General features: G+C 32.1%; 1 protein-coding gene across 2 annotated transcripts in view; it reads left to right on the forward strand.

The window, feature by feature from the left end:
• l(3)73Ah (polycomb group ring finger 3-like lethal (3) 73Ah) overlaps positions 1 to 20,042 on the forward strand; it is an 85,293-nt gene that overhangs the window by 48,688 nt on the left and 16,563 nt on the right. Inside the window, exons 5-7 of one of the 2 annotated variants that reach the window (XM_035351069.2) lie at positions 1,160 to 1,225; positions 1,339 to 1,565; positions 18,580 to 18,660. In XM_035351069.2, coding sequence (XP_035206960.1) covers positions 1,160 to 1,225; positions 1,339 to 1,565; positions 18,580 to 18,660 — 374 coding nt within the window. Of the gene's footprint in view, positions 1 to 1,159; positions 1,226 to 1,338; positions 1,566 to 14,744; positions 15,001 to 18,579; positions 18,661 to 20,042 lie in introns of those variants that run through there. The other variant, XM_085808592.1, reaches the window with a different exon arrangement.

Here is a 20,042-nt window from a genome sequence, read left to right on the forward strand (position 1 = left end):
ATTTATAGTATAAATTATTTGAACACACAATGTAACATGCAACAAAACTTGTAAAAGGTACATGTGAGTTTGTGAGTCAGCATGTGCTTCTATAGGCAGTGCTGCTATATGCAAGAAAATAAAATTTGTTCCAGATGATGATTTCTGACCTAAACTAAATTCATAGGCCATTGATAGTTTTGGGGTCTTCTTATATATACAACAGATATACACTAAAACTATAAAACTTTGTGGGAAATCTATACTTCGTCTTATCTGCAGGAATATACAGTGTTCACTCCCCTTTTGGCTCTTGTGATATTTTCAAGGGGGGGAGCTTAGAACGAGAATTAGAGCTATGTTCTTTGAATAGAAGATGTAATGTAATATTTCCCCGAAAGGTGAAGATGGTGAAATCCTTAACTGCTAAAGGGTTACACTAGGACTCCAATGTGATTGATTACCAATGCATAATGATTTAAATTTCATAGAAGTTGAAATGAATGATATGAAACTTATGGATTGTTCCTGTCCATAATTTTCTTTATATCATTCTGAGCCTGAACTCCAGGAAAATAGTTTCAACCAATAGACATAGGAGAATTAAAAGTACTAAATAATTATTTTAAAGTAAATCATTAGTTTTTTTTTTTTTTTTTTTTTAATGATTGTATTAAAAGAGGCTTCCTAAGCCATAAAAAAAAGTGTCATGTTTAGTTTTGTTTCAAACATGAAAAACTCTTTCCTTTTTATCAGTTTGAAAATATCATGAAGCATCGAGAATATGATGGTAAAACATTTTGACTGAGGATTTTTTAACTGTGTTATGAAATAAAGTATACAAAGGAAATGCATGACTAAACATTTTGATTTTTAAAAACTTGTTGAGCAAATGGCTGATCCTCTGAAACAAAGACAGTGTTGCATACAAAGAAGTGATATTTAAAAGATATTTTATTATTATGAAAGGTATTTTGAATTTTGCGTACAAGAAATAGCCTGGAAAGTGTGCTATTTAAAATAATGTGTTTATAGTCCGAATAAGACAAATATAATATGTTATAATATATAAATATTATATAATTGTATAAAAGTTGAATGAAAATCGGAGTTTAAAAATTAGCATATTATTTATGTGAAACATTAAAATTTTTTCATATGCATGAAACTTATTTTGTAGATGAAGTGAGGAGAGAACGAGATTTCTATAAAAGAAGAGGAATGCCTTATCCTAAAACTGTACCGAGTAAGTATGTTTACCGATTCTTTGTTGTCCATAGTTTTTTGGATTTCTATTTTTCTTGCAAATTTTCTGAAATTTATTAGTAAGGGTATCAAATATTACTGAAATTATTATAGACAACTGCACAGAAAAAGAAGCTGGTTCACAGTCATCTTCATCCAAAGTTGAGGACTCTGATTATCATAGATCTGATGAGCAAGTGAACATTTTACTGGAAGCACAAACTACAGCATTAAAACAAATGCGCCGAAAATTCATTCGGTGCTCAGCTCAAGTAACAGTAACACATTTAAAAAAGTTTATTGCAAAGAAGGTTTTTAATAATATGGATAAATACCGTGAGGTAAATGTTTATTTTCTATTTTATTTCACTTATTTCTGTGCTATTTAGACCTCCAAGTAGCCAAGCCATACATATACCTTCAAAAGTTTTGTCATAACACATTCAAGTACACAGACGTGCATTTTGAAATGTGTCCAGGCAATTAAGATAGTACATATATTAGAAGAAGAGGCAGCAAGGAACAAAGTGAGAGGGTCATGTTGGAATTATAATAAAAAGTTACCATTTACTCACAGCCTTTTTGGGGGTTGGGGCCGTACTCTTGGCTGCTTGGAGGGTTAAAAATAAAAAATTGGCTTTTCTTTGTGTGTGTGTGCGTGCTTGTGCATTCGTGTGCTCACATTGTGATATACAATTGTCAGTTTTAACATTTAAAATCTATTAAAATGTCATTTTATGAGATAATTCATAAGAGGCTTGTTGCTTGCAATTTTTGTATGGCAGTACACTACTGTAATCAAAAAGTATCAAAAATTATTCCATAAAATACAAGAGTTCCATTTATTGTTCAGTAATTTTTCCATATCTTTCAAAGTAATTTTTTCTAACTTTTCAGCTGCAGAGTACTTACCCCAATTATTGTTCAATATTTGTTCCATATCTTTCAAAGTAATTTTTTTCTAACTTTTCAGCTGCAGAGCACTTCTTCTTACCCCAATGTTTTCCCAATCTTCATATTTTAAAGCAAATTTTGGAACTCTTTCTGGTCTTGCAGCTAATTTTTTTTTCTTGCATAAGCAGACTCAAAATGATGATCATGAAATGGACGTTTTAACCATGAGATACGAGTCACATGGTGTCACATCAGGTAAATATGAAGCATGTTAATCTGTATTGAACATGCTCCATATTTACCTGATGTGAATTATTTTGTGACTTGTAAGTTTTCACCAAAGTGTCATCAACCAGAGGATTGTGAGTTTGGTGCTTCATGCTGCATGATCTTCAGTTGTGTGCTGCAGATTGCTTCATGTGAATGCTACAAAATACTGAAATATTTTGTAATAACAGAGTGGCCAGTTGGTTGAAATTCATGATGCTGTGCATCATGAGAAACTAAGAAAATAGTTAACATTACTTTGACGTTTTTTTTCAGTCTTTCATCATGTTTTTGGTTGTCATTCACTTGATTAATAAGCTGTTTTTGTACCAAAAGCACAGATCTGTTTCATCTCTGTAATATTTTTTAAGAATAACGGGCCTTGATAAATCATCTTGTTCACCACCTGAGCATATTATTTTTAGAAGATATTTCAGAATTTTAAAACAACTTTGGAAGTATCGCACCACAAACTCGAATGATCTTTAAAAATTATATGATATGATTTAGATGATAATAGGATCTTGCTTCGTAATATGAGTAATTTTTAAATAACAGCTCCTAAACACCAAATCTCAGCTTATTGCTAATTAGTATATATTGTTTAGTTAATATTGATTAGTTGATATATATAATTATTGATCAACTTATTGCTAATTAGTTGGAATGGATGCTCTTACTATTAATCTTCAGTCCTTCAGTGCCTGCCTTAAATATTTTATATTACTGAAGTAACTCTTGATTCAGAGTATTTTTGGAACACTTTGTGTGTTTTTGCAGCTACATTCACTGTGCAAAAAACAATATTTAATGTCTGTTCTTAACTCAGTTGCTTCTGCTATTTTAGGAAATTACCAAAGCAGAATTTCATTGTATAATTTTTTTTTAAATCGCAAAGTTGTCAGATTCCATCATTCCAAATTATAAAGTTGCCAGTCAGCATACCAACTTCTGAAAAAAAAACTGCAATTGATTGCTTGCATGTGCATATTTTAAATGAATAATTCCTGACCCCCTCTTTTTTCAAATTATGGTAGTATTTCATACAAGATGAGTACTTTGCAACAAAGTGACATCTTTGGCAGCAATGCTACTGTTTTAGTCTAGGCTGTTATATCAGAGCTGAGAAATATCTTATAGATACCAGTAATAGTTGAGATTATATGCTTTCAGTTGCTTATCATGAACTAGGAAAGCAAAAAACTTATGCATTAACAGAAAAAGAAAACTTGTGTATCTACTAAGCTAAGCGAAGGAACAAAGAAAACGAACACTAAAGAAACAAAACAATTTTATTAATGCTAATTGCCTGACAAACATTCAGCAGACATACTCAAAAAGTTGCCTAAACTGAGTCTAGTGGCTAAGTGAACAGTTTTCGTTTTCTGCTCATTGAAATTTCAATACATAAAATTTACTATTTAATTATTTAAATGTACTATTTTATAATTTTAAGAGTAATTAGGTCTGTATACCATTTATAAAAAGCTAATAGGTAATATATTTCATCATGAAAATAGCCTTCAATAATATGAAAGATCTATGAATATTATAAAAGGACCAGAAATAATTCACTAAATATACAATCTTCAAATTTTTAGAGCATTTCCACTTTCAAATCAAAAAACACTATTTTCAATGAAGTGTGCAAATAATGTAGCTCTCTAAGCATTGTTGTCCTCAATTGACAACAAAAATATTTTAGTAATACACCAGATATATACACCATTTGTTGTTTTCACTTTATTCTTTTATTATCTTTACCAGGTAAAACTTCTGTAATTCCAGCTGAATAGTTTTTAAATGGGAGAAGGTCATCTTCCCTTAATAGAAAAAAACGTGCCTTCCTTTTAATTTTCTTTATTAATAAATCATTTGATGTGCTGCTGAAGATGGTATAAGTAATCATTTTGGCAACATTTTTGTATAATTTGAATGGATTTAGTAATAATTTTCCATCTAGGTAGTCTGGTTTTGCAGATGAAATTTTCGATCTGCAAAATGCTATAAATCAGCTTTAGAATAAGAAGTAATAAAACATTCAATCAAAAATGAACATTAAGACCTGGAGATCATTTAAATTTGTTGACAAAGGTAGAACTGGATGAGAATTGAAAATGACTTCCATTTGTGTGACAACCATTCAAAGTTATTCTAAAGTCGATTTATAATTGTTGATTGTGCACTGAAGACGCTGTTTAAGTGACTTATGCCTGCTTTCCACGAGACTCCAAATTGTAGTGCCATAAGTGGAATCTGTTTCCAATTTATGCCTTCAGACAGGGTTGCCACGCTACCAAGAAAACCGGAAAAAGTCAGGGAATTCGGAAATTGACCAAAAAATTCAGGGAAAAGTCAGGGAATTTAAGTGTTTAGTCAAAATCTGGAAAAGTCGGGGAATTTCATACAACGATCCCGCCAAAAAAGGCGAGTTTTGCGCCGACGTCGGAAGAGATCACTTTTTTGGCGAATTGTGTATCACGTGAGTGTCATTCGGGCAGCTGGCATAGAGCCAATTTTTGCAGCTCCAGTTTGATTGTCTTTTAGAAAGGCAAAGCAAGTTTCCCGCAACGTTTGGTTTCCAGTAACCTCACGAATCGCATGTGCAGTGCATGAACTAAAGAAAGTACCTGTTCTCATATACAACAAAATGGGTTTAATCCTAGTATACGGTACATGAAGGTTAGAATCAAAGAATATGTATTATAAAGAAGGAAAACCTCTCTGCAACAGACGTGGCTCCATTCCATCATAGAGGGAAACAGCTGTGCATGTGCGATATATCTGTCGCCAAAACTCGAAACCGGTGTTGAAGTTCGAAAGTCACGTTATCAAGAGTTCTTAAAATGAATATTGTTTAAAATTTCTTTAAACTCTAAAGGAAAAGAAAATATTTTTTGGCGCAAGTAAATTAATTCATAGATTAGTTATTTTGAGGTTAAAAAAAATAAAAAAGAAAAGAAAAAAAAATATACGAAAATCTGTTTTTAAAATTTTTGCGAAAAATCCAAGAAAAAACGTTCTTTGATAAAACGTTTCTTCTTGGATTTTTCGCAATAAATTAAAAACGCATTTTCGTAGTTTTTTTTTTTTTTTTGTTTTGTTTTTGTTTTTTGTCAAAGAACGTTTCTTCTTAACACGTGTTTCTCAATTTCCTGTACACATCGCGGAGAGGGAAATTCTGCCCGCCAGGTTACATCACCAAATCTCTTGGCAAATTTTCCCTCCGCTTTCTAGAGGCGTAATAACATTTACGTGTATGAAACCTTTTCCACTTTACAAAGACGTTCTTTGGTTAGAATCTCCATGTATGGTACAGCGGGATTTGGCGACATGATGATGAGCAGTAAACGGCTCATTTTGTTCTTGGCGACAATTTTCAAAATCGTGTGAAGGCCGTAATAATGTATACTAGGATTTTACCGCAAAATCTTTTTAAACCTTTTTTTTTCTTTTCTTTTTAATAAATACCTTGTCATTTTGCAGTAAAATAAAAAAAATAGTAATCAGTCATCTAGGCTATCCATGTAATATAACTATATTCGCTAAAATATCGTTGATTATTCTAATTCAATTTCTAAGTAATTATTTTTATGTTATTCATATCATTTAATGTTACTTCTTCCCTCTAAATTTATTTATCATTAGTAAATAATATTTCCAAATTTTAGGAAATTTTCTCTGGCACAGTCCTGAAATTAATCGTAGCAGTATGATGACATACCATCACGAAATTTAATGCACTTATTTTTTCCTTATGTATGCTGCGAAATAAATATAAATACCTCAATTTATTAAAAAAATATCATTAAATAGATTTCTTTCTTTCGTTTAGCTGCAGAATGTCTGCAAAAAAAAAAAAGCCTTACTTTATTCCAGATTGGGCAGATTCTAATCTCAATCTTTAGTGGAGAAAACAACTCCTATTATAATTATATTTGTGTTTTCAAGTATTAAGGTGCCTTTTAAAAAGACACCTCACACAAATTAAATTGACCTAAAATCAACCTAACTATTTAGCATTGTGTTGTGATTTATAAGAACCGGATTAGCCTTGTGTTGAACTGGTGATGATCATGAGTAATAATTAAATAAAACGTACATTTGTTATCCAATGTATATATATTAAATTTTATTAAGTTTCTTAAGTGGAAAACTAAACAAAATTATCAAACAAACTGTGCCAAGAATAATTAAGAATAAATGTCCACTGGGATTTATGGAATAATTAAGTGAATTTGCTACACAATACAAGTAATACCATAATTAATTTACCTCTTAGCACAGTTAACGTACATTACGCGGATAGACTGGAATTTTCTCAAAACATACCTGGAAAACCTGGAAAAGTCAGGGAATTTCATTCTGCTGTTTGAGTGGCAATCCTGTTCAGATGTGATAAAATTTGCAGTATCTCAGAATGAAATTACTCAGCTGTGCAGCATCTCCCCCCAAGTTCCAGTCTTCCATCAACGATATCAGTACCATTATCTAATATTATGTTGCTACACTTTTCATGTCTAGCAATACTTTTTTTAGTAGTAGCAAGTAAGGCATCTGTGGTTAAATCAGTTACTACCTCAATGTAATAGCTAGAGATGGATAGAAAAAATCAAATCAGAAGCATTAAATGCAAACCTCGAGTTAACACTTTCACTTTGCAAATTTCCCATAAATAGTTCACATACAAAATGTAGGTTTAACTTTAAAACTTGTTACATATTCATGTACTTCCCTTCAAACTATTTTGTGACCATTGATAACCTAAAAGGCACTGTGAATCTGATGCAATAAATGCTCTTGTGATGTGACTATTTAACATGATAATACTCAAAAATTTATCTAGTAAGCATATGACCATTAGGATACTTAAGAACATTTTTGTTTATAACAAAGATTTCTGTTTGTAAGTCTCTTATTATTAGAAGCCTCGTCTTAAAAATTGAACTTAGAACTACATTTTGCAATTAAATTAAACTCTTCTTACAGACAAACACAATACATTTTAACTGTTTTATATCTTTAATTTAAATATAACTTAAAAAAATAGCCATTTCTATAGCAGATGATTATTTTTACATAGAACGGGATTCAGAACACTATTTGGTTTTAACCATCAGATTTTGATTTAGAACTTTTTGTGACAGATATTTTAGTTTGCTAGGAAAATTATGATTAGTTATCTAATCACTGATATGTTTTTTAAAATGCAATTCACTAGCAGCCAAGCGGTAAAGTCGCTGAATTTTGTTAGTTCTGACCTGGGTTTGATTGCAAGCAAGTGGGCTGGCTGCATGGGTGTTTTTGTGGTATTCCCCATGTGTAAAGTATACGGGAGCCAGATTCCCTTAGAAAGTCCTCTCATAGGTATCCCTTAGCCCTAGTGTTGTAACTCCTGAAGAGAAGTAACACAGAAGATTCATATAGTTGTAAACTAAGTATTTTATTTTGTACTAAGACACTTTTTTTACCAATTTAGAAGGTTTAGACAAGTTACTCACAAAACATTTTTGTATATAATAGCACATCCTGTTGTTATGGATACATTCAAAATAAAAACCCAATTCTAAAACTGATAAAAATGAATATCAATATGCAACATTTTCCTGCTTTTTGTCTTGTACATTCCTTAAAAACTGTAATCTAGCATAGACATTTTATTAATGCTAATAGTACTTATAAATTCAGTCTTTTGGATTGCTTTACCTGTCATCCATTTCAAGTACGTATTATTTCATGACTTGAAGAAATTCTCTCACTGTGTAATGTCAAGGTTAAAAGATGTGGGTTTGAATCATCATAACTGGGTTACAAATCTCCTCCTTTCCTTTGAGGACATAATCTGGATCCTTAGCTTCCAGTTTTATCCTCAAGGTTTAAATCTTAGTAATTTCTATGTGTACCAATTTTAGTTGAGCTACTCGCTGTTTCCCATCTCATCCTGTAAATAGTTTCATCACTCTAGCTAAAGGTCAATTAATTCTTTTGTATCTGTCAGATCTCACAAGCACATCTCCTCCTTGAATATTACCTATCGCCTTAATGGTCGAATTCCTTACAAACTCAAATATTCTTTTTGGAAAATAATATTGAACATTTTGCAAGTGTTATATCTTTTCTTCAAATGACTTCTATTGATTGTGTCAAAAATCAAAAGTGCCGCAATTAGTAGAACTTGGATATTCTTGTAGGAAATGTGCTGGCATTAACAGTAATGGTTCTTCTGGATTCTCCGACAAATAAGTTAATGGTCTCTTATTGAATGTTTTCTCACAATCACATACAACCATTGACATTTCTTCATAATTTAGATGAGCTCTGCCAAGAATTCTTTCCAGTAGATCTTTCATACTTCATATCATAAGCTTCCACTATCCACCATACCATGGTACACTTGGTGGGTTAAATTTCCATGTTATCTTTTTGTCTTCTACTCACCATTCTTTTGAATCAACTTTAAAAGTAAAGCTTCAACTCTTTCTATTTCATCACTGGTTTTACAGACATAGAAACATTTGGCTTCTCTTTTCTTAAGTTGTTATATCTTCCAGAATAGACTTTGCTAATCGTGCCATGGTGGCAGCTCTGAAAAGTTCAATTCTAGGTATAACCAGCCAGTTCATCGGGGCTACTTGAGCTTTTGCGGATGTTGAATATAGTAAAACTGCAGCTTCCTCTTCACTATGTGAGAATGCACAACAAATGCATTTGCAGATGTATCAGAAAAGATATGCAGTGTTGCAGCATCACTTCATCTTGGCAACATATGCCAGGGAATCGAAATATGTTTAACAAGAGACAGGTAAACACCTTACCATTTATTACATTTCTCTAGATCTTCCGGGAATGGTTCGTCCCAGCTAAGCTTCCTTTTCCATGGTTCTTGTAACAAGAGCTTCAACAACAGCATTTCTGGACGTGTAAAATCAATTGGATTGTACACTCTGTTGATCACAGAAAGTAAATTTCTTTTTGCAACTCTTTCTTGTAATTTCACTAAAGTCTCCTGCGAAACACAGCTCAGTTCATCAGAGGTAGCATTTCAGTTAAGGCCAAGTGCCATTTAATTCCCAACTTGAATTCTTGTGTGATATCAGCAACATAAATTAAAACATCACTTGCACTATATTTGTAGCTTGTTTTTGAAGTAAGCGTAACTCCTGTTCATCAGCTATACTTGTAGTAACTAAGTTGTCAACATAAAATACCTGCTTTAAGCTTCTGTATTGTAAATTTCAGTTCTTCTGTTTCATGATAGCAAGGAAAGGGCTTGTTGTAATGCTAAATACTACAAGACAATGTCTGTATTCTTTTCATTTTCAGGGAGCCTTCTACCATAAAAATTAAAGTATGTCTTGATCTTCTGGTCATACACTAAGCTTCAGGAAAGCTTGTTTGGTATCTTATTACTCCTACAGCATGGAATCAGAATTTGTTCAATAGCAAGGAAACCAGTTGTGTAGGGCTAGATTCCGTACTCAGACAATCATTTTAGGAAGCAGAGCCAGCAAATTTTACTGAGGCATTGAACAAGGGGCAGATCTTTATGGTTGTACTTGAGAACTTAATTATTGGTCTATGAGTAAATAATGAATAGTACTCTTGATAGCAGGTGGCTCTACTTCTTCTGTTATGCCTTCTTTCTCCCACTGCAAAAAAAAAAATCATGATATTTGTCACTTTCTCTTTGTAACCGTTTAGTGACAGATTGCAGCCTTATTTTATCTATGCCGTAGTTATTATGGATGGGAGGATGCCCCACTATCCAAGGTAAAACCACCTCATAATGATTGTCTCTGCTAACAGTTTCCTTAAAAAGATTTAAAGTTTCAGCTTCTAGCACACTTTTGCTTTTCTATTCAGTTGGATGATAGGTGTCAGAAGTTTCTAACTCCTGCATCTCTTTCAGCTGAAAGTTTTTTAGACAGAGTGTGATGCTGTTGACTACTACTGTACTGTTTTCTTCTCGAGACCTGGAATGGCCCAGCCAAGCAAGGTCTGTACAGCTGGAGATCTCAATAATACCTGAATTCTCCCAGTTGAAATAGTTCTTAAAATATCTGTGCCAAGGAGAACTTGTATTGGTAGTGTATTATTGCCAACATCTGTAAGTTTTATTCCTGAGCTTTAAGTTCTGAAATTAGAAGATTGTCTGAAATTCTGGCTAGTGTAGTGCAAATTTTGGGCTGGTCCGAAAACGAAATTCTCGTGGGAAACCTTTCATCTAAACTTTTTACTGTAACATTGCACCTTGCATATTTTAAAAAAGGAATAGTTCCACTACCAAACAGTCTTTTTGACAGCACTTCTGTACCCGTAGGAGGTTTCAGTTCCTTTAGATCCTTCTCAATGTGTGATCAATGTGAGCCGTCACCAAACAGAGCATGTACTGCAATTTCGCTTCCTTTATGGCAAACATTAATCAAGACTGTCTTTAGATAGATTTCCCATAAGAAGGATTCTCCTGTAAATAATGTAGTGCACTCGCTTTCTGTAGAACTTGCTTGAAACCCTTTCTACCAATCTGGGCAAAGCAGAGCATAATATCATCGTCCACACATTACACACCAAATGGTACTACTACACATTTTTGTCATGTGTCCTAGCTTAAGACAAACTAAGCAACATCCTTTGCTTATAATTTGAAATTTCCTCTCATGTAGGGTCATGGGAGATTTCCTACAGTCTTTACTAAAATATTAATGATCGCAAAAAATACATTTAGTGTTTTTCATGCATGGACAAAATAAGAGCTGAAGCAGAAGGGAAATTATTTCGCCAAGTATCAAGTTACCTTTTAACAGCAACTTGAGTTCCAAATTTATCATTTCCTTACCATTAACTTCTTGCCTTAAAAATGTCATGAGCTGGACTGTTTTCAGCAAGAACTGTTGCTGTCATTAGGAAGGTTGGACACTCAGGATATTTTCCAAGCTCTCAAAATGTCATTAGGAAGACAAGAAATGTGCAGACTTTTTTTAGATCTTCTTAATGTATACTCCTAATGCTCTTAAATGCAAGTTGAGTTGATTGTATAAAGTAATCAAATCTGTACTGTTCCTACCACTTGCAGCATTTTTCATTGTCATTGTGAATAATTCATGAACATACACTTGTACTAACAAATCATCTCTACCAAAAATTTCTTTCAAAAATTCAATCCCTTTTGGGTATCTTTTCTGAGCCATATGAAGAAATCTTTCTGTTAAACTAGCAGCTCGAGACCTAGGATTAATCGCCTGAGAATATTGGAACTTATCTTCAGCTGCCATCTCTTTGTCGTCATGGATTGTGGAAACCTGACTTCAGAATCCCAAAAAGGATTGAGTAACTCCATTTAATCCCTGAATTTCCAATTTTGGCAACTGATGCTTTTCATTACATGGTGACTGAATTGATCTATCATCAGAATTTTTTTTTTTTTTCAAACTTTAATTTGAAAGAAAAGTACAGTTCTGTATAATTTTCAGCTTTTCTAAAATCCTTAACATACTCCTTTTCTCGTTTTTCATCGCCCTCACCAAGTCATTATTCAGAAATTGCATGTTCAGTACTTTCTTAACACTGGAATTTATCATGAAACTGCTTCATGTTCTTCAGTTCTTGAAGTGTGGAAACATTCATTTTTGTTTTCATAATTTCTTTGGCAGTAGCCTTTTTCATATTTGTGAATGTTGTATGTGAAGTTTTATGTTATAACTTTGAACATCCATAATAAAATATCAAAGCTCATAAAAAACTAAAAGCACAAATATTTAGCATTTAAATTCAAATCATACCTTACTTATTTTGTAGTTACACTAGTTTCTATCATAGATGCCAATTAATTTGTTGTAACTTCTCAAGGGAAGTAACTCAGAAGATTCTTATAGTTGTAAACTAAGTATTTTATTTCATACAAAGATACTAATTTGGGAGGTTTAGACAAGTTATGCACAAAATATTTTCTCTATAACACATCTCGTTATGGATGCATATGAAATAAAAACCCATTTCTAAATCCGGTTACAACGACTATCGATATGCAACAATTTGTGTGTGTTGCCATAATAAACTTAACCAAACCCAACCTTAAAATGTAATTAATTCATCGAACATAGGAACTTCTGTAGCATTAATATGTGGTTCAAATTGTTATGGGTTTCATAATCCAACTTCTGAAATACGATATGGAATAATAGATTGTCAGATAGATTATTTTTTTCATACATTGCACTATTTAAAGTTTTTAGTAGCATTTTATATTGTATGCCCTTTGATAGTTCAAAAATTAAATTACAGAAATCCATTATCGATTTTATGTATGTCAGAATTAGAATTTTTTTATTTTTGTATGTGTCTTGAGTGGAGAATTGAAAATATCAGTAACAGTTTTAAGATTTTTCCTTCATCACTTAATGAAACTTTTTGAAGTTTAAAGCTTCTGAACTTCTGTTGACTGAGTATTATTCCAAATAATATTCTCAAATTGTAGCTTAAAATTACTCCTTTCATTACATTTAATCCAATTTAGGAATTGTTAGTTAGAGTAAATAAATTGCACTTAAGAAATTAAACTGATTAAAATCATTTCCATGCTCAGAAAGTTTTGACTAGATGATAGAATTTCAGTAATTCTTACCCTCAAAACCATTTTTCTGCCATATTTATTAACTCTTCATTGACATCTGTAGAATCTTTTCATCCGTACTTTTAAAGCTTCGCATCCTCAAATTTTTATTTTGAAGATTTTGTAGAGATATATGTTTTATTTGAAATTCACTCTCATTAAAGTCATTAAGTTTATTTGTAAAGAATTTACTGTGCTGTTTGACAGTTTCCAATGATGTGAACTTCTGGCCATTCAGAGAATTTTTAAGTAACCTAAAAACAAAAATCCAAGGGTACAAGGTCTGATCAATATGGGGGGGTGACACAAAACATCCCGGTCATACCTAGTTTTTGTCTGATGTTTATGGAAATGTTGATTCTAGACGTCACCTCATGATTAATCAATTCTGGGCACTTGGATTCGATTTCTGCTTTTAAACTCATTTGCTTATAGTATTCTTTCAAATTTAATGTTTGATTAGCAACAGCTCATAACGCACAATTCCTTTGTAGTCCTACACTATGCCCCCCCCCAAAAAAAAGATTTTACTTTTTGGGATACAGTCCTTGTCTTTGTAACTGAAGAAGGTTTGTCTGGCTTACCCAGTGATCTTTGTTTTGTAACATTATTATTGTCTAGTTCATTCTTCACCTCATTCATAAAAAAAGCTTTCTACTATCTTTTTATCCACTTTTCATTTCCAGTAATAAGCCATTTCAAAAAGAAGTATCTATTTTACTTCACAAAAAATGTGTGCCGTAACTCGACCAAGCATGTTCTACTATGTTAAAAGTCTTGTGGCATCGTAGTGACTCATATAACTGTTCTTCAAATGATCATGTATTGTACTTTGCAGAATATTTAATCTGTGAGTTCCTGAAGTGTAACACGGATTTTCAGACATAGCTTCTTTCAATGGGTATCCATTGTTTGCAATGGATGGACATCCAGAGAGAGCATTATCTTCAAGGCTGAAACTTCCACATATAAACTTCTCAAATCATGTCCAAGCATCTTATCAGAAACTGCACTTTGTCCATATACAAGTTAAATTTTTTTTATTAGTCTGGTTAGCAATTATTTTTCCTTTTTTCAAGCATGGACGTGAAAAACAGTTGTCAGAATTGATACTAGAATTCTGCAACATGAACAGAAAAGGCTGTGTTTAGACACTTGCTTCAATCAAGGTCACTTTCGATCAGCTGTATCAAAATTACCTATCTGGATGACCCAATACAAGATTATCGTATTCCATAATGACACTTTCAAATCTAGTTATTTTCAATTTCTTGACTGTATTATTTCTATGTAGTGAAATCATATTGATTCTGTACTCGAGAGTGAGGGGACCAGAAGTTTGTTAAGCTAAGTAAGGGGAGTGAATTATACTAAAGGAACAAAAAAGTTTTATTAATAATGCTAATTAGCTGATAAACATTCTACATACATATATTAGCATATTGCTTTAACTATGGGCTAAGTGAACAGTTTCCCTTTTTCTACATTAGGTAGTGCTGTATGCGACAATATAGCACACTATAAATACATATTCCAAAATAAGTATTCAGTTATTTAATTTTTAGAATTCAGATTGTTTGAGTGCAGTGCCTCAAGAATGAACTTAAAATGCCTGTTTTCTTCACAAATTCTTTTGACAAATTTGCATAAGAATCTTCATTAAACAAGAATGAATAACAATGAATTTTGAATAATATTTGAAATTTACTCTCGCTATTTGCTTTTTAATCAATTTTTTGTTCTTTTATAGTTTTTATTGTAGAGGCATGAGGTATTTTTTGGAAGCAAGAAAGATGAAAAATATGCAATGCCTTCACCGGGAATCGAACCGTGGACCTCTGGAATACGCACCCAGCGTGCAGACCACACCATGTAGGCATGCCAAGAAGGGGGAATAAATACCTTATATACTCCGCCTTTTAAAGGGTCACTGGAGTTTCTAGGTGACCCAATCGCCAAATCCCAATGCCACGAAGGAGGAGAAATACCTTATACTGTCACTTCCAAAAATCAATCAATGCTTGCTTTAAATTATTTTACTATAATTTAAAAGATAATTGAAACGATAAAATAAAATTTGTCAAAAAAGTTTTTAATGAATTTTATTGAAACCGTTTTCAGAAAGTTGGAAAACAAGGTTGAAAAGAACTAATAAATGCTTTCTATGTTATAAAGTAGTAACAAATAATTGTAAATAAGAAACCTCATATATCAGCAGTTCTCAGCCTTTTGACTAATGCATACCATCTAAACAAAAGCTGAAAATCTTTAGTACCACCACTCTTGAACAAAGCTCTGATCGCATAAATTTACGAGTGTTAGTGAAAAAACTCACTCAGGATGTTAGGGTTTAAATTTTTGAATTTAATAGTTAAAAATGTATTGCTTCTTTGCATACCACCAGTGGTATGTGTCCCACTGGTTGAGAACCCCTGGTGTATATATAAATGCTAGACATTGGAAACTACAGCTTTTGGATATTCTGGGAATATGCATAACAATACTGTGATGTGAGAAACTGAATGATTAGAATTAAGAATATGGTTCTCAAACCTCCTGTTAGATTGTACCTGTAAATCAAGAAGAAAAGTTTTAATAAACTCAACTTCAAATTCTAAACAAGGGGAAATGTGACAGATTTTTAAGTTAACTTTTAATGTTTTTAATGAAAATATTTTTAAACAGCATAACTCCTTAGTGTAATTAGTTATTGAGAACTGGTATTAACAGTATAATTAAGTTGCATTCTTTACACTTGAGAGTTTAGAAGCAGATGATAAATCTGTCTCTTCTAAATTGTCTCTCTTCTTCATCTGTTGTATTTGAAGCATGATAGTGTGTACGGATTTTGTTTTAAAAGAACTATTTTACTTGTTAACTGAAAAACAACAATATCCTGTCAAAACAAATGTATTTTAACAAACAAAGTTATTTAAACAATGTTGGTTTTATTCCCTTAATATTATGAACAATGAGAAACATGACTATAAAAATACAGTACTTGTTATAACCTAACTTCTGCATACTAAATGCCAGTGAACAAATTGTAGTGTTCTGGCTCATGTTTTGAATTTGTTATTAGTCATATTGCATATGTTTGCATTTGCATCGAAATTAAATCCAGAAGTTCAATTAAAATTTTCTTTAATGTATCATTAAAAATGCAACGAGTTCAGGGGTTTTCTTGAAGAACACTATCTTATTTGTGTTTGCTCTTCCTGTGTTGCTTTTATTACCATAATAACTAGCCATGTCAGTCTGTCAGAGGGCAATAGTTTAATGAGATTTTTTTCATTGTTTTATTGAATTTTATAAAATTAAAAAATACATATGATATAGAATGTTGAACAATATTTGCTTCTGATTATGCTGAAAAAATTATGTTTTATCTTGCATTACTTGTCCATTAATTTTCAGTCTTGGATCTTTAGAGACAATTTATGGTTAGAAAGAAGCTTCAAGAATCCTCTGTGCAGCATAGAAGCTTCATTACAATTTCCACCTATAGCAGCTTACAGTATCCTCTGTTTCTGAATATGCAACCCAGTTACTCTTTAGATTTCTACTATTTAGTAGAAGGCAGAAACAATGATAAGTGCAAACATAATCTTGTTTCTTCATGTCTATGAAATTCCAAATTCTTATATAAAGGCATCTAAAAGCTTGTAGATGGTGATTACTATTGTCAGTCTGAATCATTAAGAGGTTTGGTGTCGGTTTCCTCTTCAAAATAGTTATCTCTATATGTATCATTTTCAGAGATGCTCTAGCTTCTCAAACAGAACTTGCAGAGCACTTTCTCAAAGCGAGTTTAAGATAACAGATGAAGCAATTTTTACTTCATAGTCTGTGCAAAATCTGAGTTGTATAAAAGATGATCTAGAATTTGGGGGATTTTTTTTTTTTTTTTTTTTTTTTTTTTTTTTTTTTTTTTTTTTTTGCAAAGGCCAATATATTGTTATTTTTCCATACACTAACCTACTGCTTTTACTCAGGATCATAATATCCAATCCAGGACTTGGCAGTGGTGATTAATCTATCAAGAACTTAATTTTTTTTTTATTATTTTTTTTTTATTTAGCTTTCTGTGTACAGTTTGCAGTGATACAATACATTCAGTGGCAACTGCAAGCTTTGTGTGTAACTGTTGAGCAGCAAACTTTGTTACAACAAGCAGTTATTGACAGATATCAATTTTAAGAAGCAGTTGTTATTTCCTTGCAACTGTTTCTCTAACATAGAGACTGTTTTGAAATATTCACACATATTACTGCTTTCATGATTGTCTCCCCTGCTTCTAAACAGCCAATGATTTGCCACTTCACAGTCTTCCAAAGAATACTTTGGAACCATAAAAACCATTTTGGGTCCTTACATCAAATGCAGCAGAAATTCATTCGGATATTCTTTGCACAAAGTGCTTGATTCACTTTCAGATGACATAATGCTTTGATTCGCATATCAGAAACCATTTGATCTCTTATGATTGAATAATGCTAGTTAGGCTTGTCATTCATGCAAAGATGGATTACATCGAATGAATATTTCGTGGAATATTATAACTTTTAGATAAAGATAAATTTGGGCATGAGTGTATTTTATTGTCAAATGAAAATTCCATATTTGTGCCCTCCAACTCTAAAGTCAGTACCTAGCAGTCAAGCTCTTGTTAGTACAAGCAGTTTTCAATGAAAACTTATCTTTAAAGTTTTTTTTTTTTTTTTTTTTTTTTTTCCTTTCTGAATAGCAGTTTCTCTACATTCCCCCTGCCCCTAGAAGACAGATTGTCTGTGATGAAATTTTCAGCCCATCTGCTTTTATGCTATTCTGCCTTGCTTTTGAACAGCCAAGAGCTCTTTAGCCCAAAGATTATTTCAGCTTATGCTTCGGTACCATAAAAGAAAAGTTTTTTATTTGATCACACTGAAACAAAGCATCATTTTTATGTATGTAAAAATAATTATGGATATCAGTGTAGAAGGAACACATTGCGCCAGCGATTTCCAAATTTTTGACATTCTAAGTAACATGTTTACAATTACTAGTGTACATTAAAATGCTGGAATTATTTTAGGACAGCTGATCAGCAGATAGTTTTGCCATCTTATGCAAGATGCAAGATGTAAGTAAATACTTATTATTTTACTTAAAAACATCCAAGACATATAAATTCACTAAAATGAATTACTCATTTAGTGCTGTTAATCTCAGTTTTCAGGCATTATAGACGCAAAAACTTTAAGCTGCATCATTTAAACTGTTGCAAAAACTAAATTGTTATTCTTAAAAGGGGCAAAAGTATAAACTTTTCTATAAGCATGTTTTTAAAATTGTGTATTTTATACTTATCACAGCAATAGCCTTAGTGCAGTTTTAAGTAAATACTGATTATTCTATTTTAGTATCCAAGACATGTAAATTCACTAGAACATACTAATTTTTTTCTTGGTGATGTTTTTGATTAACTTGCATTTACAGTTTTGAACTATGCATGCATGTAAAGTAATCAAGAGTCATTTATTCAAATTATTATGTTATATTGGTGAAACTGCCTGCAATCTTCATTCTCATGCTTATGTTTGCAGGTGGATATTTTATGCAATGAAGAAATTTTAGGAAAAGACCATACATTAAAATTTGTTTGTGTTACTAGATGGAGGTTTAAGGTATGTAATTGAACTGTGTATTTGTCTCTCCATATGGATTTTAAAGTTTCTATTATATAACTAAACAGTTATCTCAAATAACTTACTGTTAACCAAATGAACATTATTTAGGCACTAACTATTACAAAATCAGTGTTACAAAACATTATGAACTGCAACATTGATATCAGAGTGTTCAGGCATTCTGTGTCTGCAGTTTAGAGCAGTGATGTTAATAATGTGGTTGCAATACTGTCTGATTTCAACGTACCGTATTTACTTGCGTAATAGTTGCTCTTTTTTTTTTTTTTTTTTTTAATTTTTCATAGTGAAAGTTTAAGTGAGACTGTTATGCGAGGAAATCTACTACACAATATTGTACACTTTTAACGATTTTTTTCTGCTTCAAAACGAGTGTGATTATTATGTGAGTAGATACAGTACAAGTTTTATCAGTTGTAATGAGTTCCTAATTTGATTTTTATCAATTTGCTTTGGTATTAGTTAATGTACTAAAAATGCACTGTTTTTCTGCATATTTTTTTAAATTATACATACATTTTTTTTCTCTGCAAAATTCATTCAAGTCCTGCCTGTTTCTATCTTTTTCAGATTACTAGAAGTAAATTTAACAAATATGTTTCAGGTTCCAGTTTAATGCTAATGCATTTATTTTGCAACTTTTGTATGCTGAATTGTATAATTGTAGGTTATAAAGTGATGGTAGGTTCCATTTTCATTCAGCTTTTAATTTTTAACTGTTTGGAAGATACATTTATACCCATGTATCTGCAGATTTAATGTGTAAGGTTTCAGTTATCCATTGATCACAACAGAGCAAAAATATCCTTTGACGTTTCAAAATATGTACCAAGTGTCAAACACAATCACAGAAATAAGCTAAGTGCTACATTTCTACATTAATCATAACTGTACACTGAATGGCCAAAATTATGACCACTTGACACATACCTGAATTGACCAGAATACATAACCCAGATAGAGGGCACGACAGCTATAAAAAGGGAATGCAAGACAAGTGAAGCATTAGTTGTAGAGTGGTGCTTGCAAAGAAATGGGCAAAAAAATTGCGATTTAACCGAGTTTGAACGTGAAGTGATTGGAAACGCTCGAAGCATCGGAAACAGTATCGGCAAAATGACTACATTTGTGAAGTGTTTGAAGGCAGCAGTTATTGATGTTTACATAGAGTGGATTAGCAAGTAGAAAACCAGGTCTCAATGTCAGGCTTATGGTCATCACAGGCTACTGAATGCTTGCTCTGAAAGAATTGCCAAAGTTGTCCAGTCAAACAGTCAACATTCATGAAACATTACATGAAATTCCAGGGAATCTTAATCAAGAAGCAGCTGCAAACATCTCTGAATGAACTGTTTCCCACA

The sequence above is a fragment of the Stegodyphus dumicola genome, chromosome X1 (assembly GCF_044657685.1).
Source record: "Stegodyphus dumicola isolate Sdum_Otavi_A_Nest chromosome X1, ASM4465768v1".
Taxonomy (NCBI): domain Eukaryota; kingdom Metazoa; phylum Arthropoda; class Arachnida; order Araneae; family Eresidae; genus Stegodyphus; species Stegodyphus dumicola.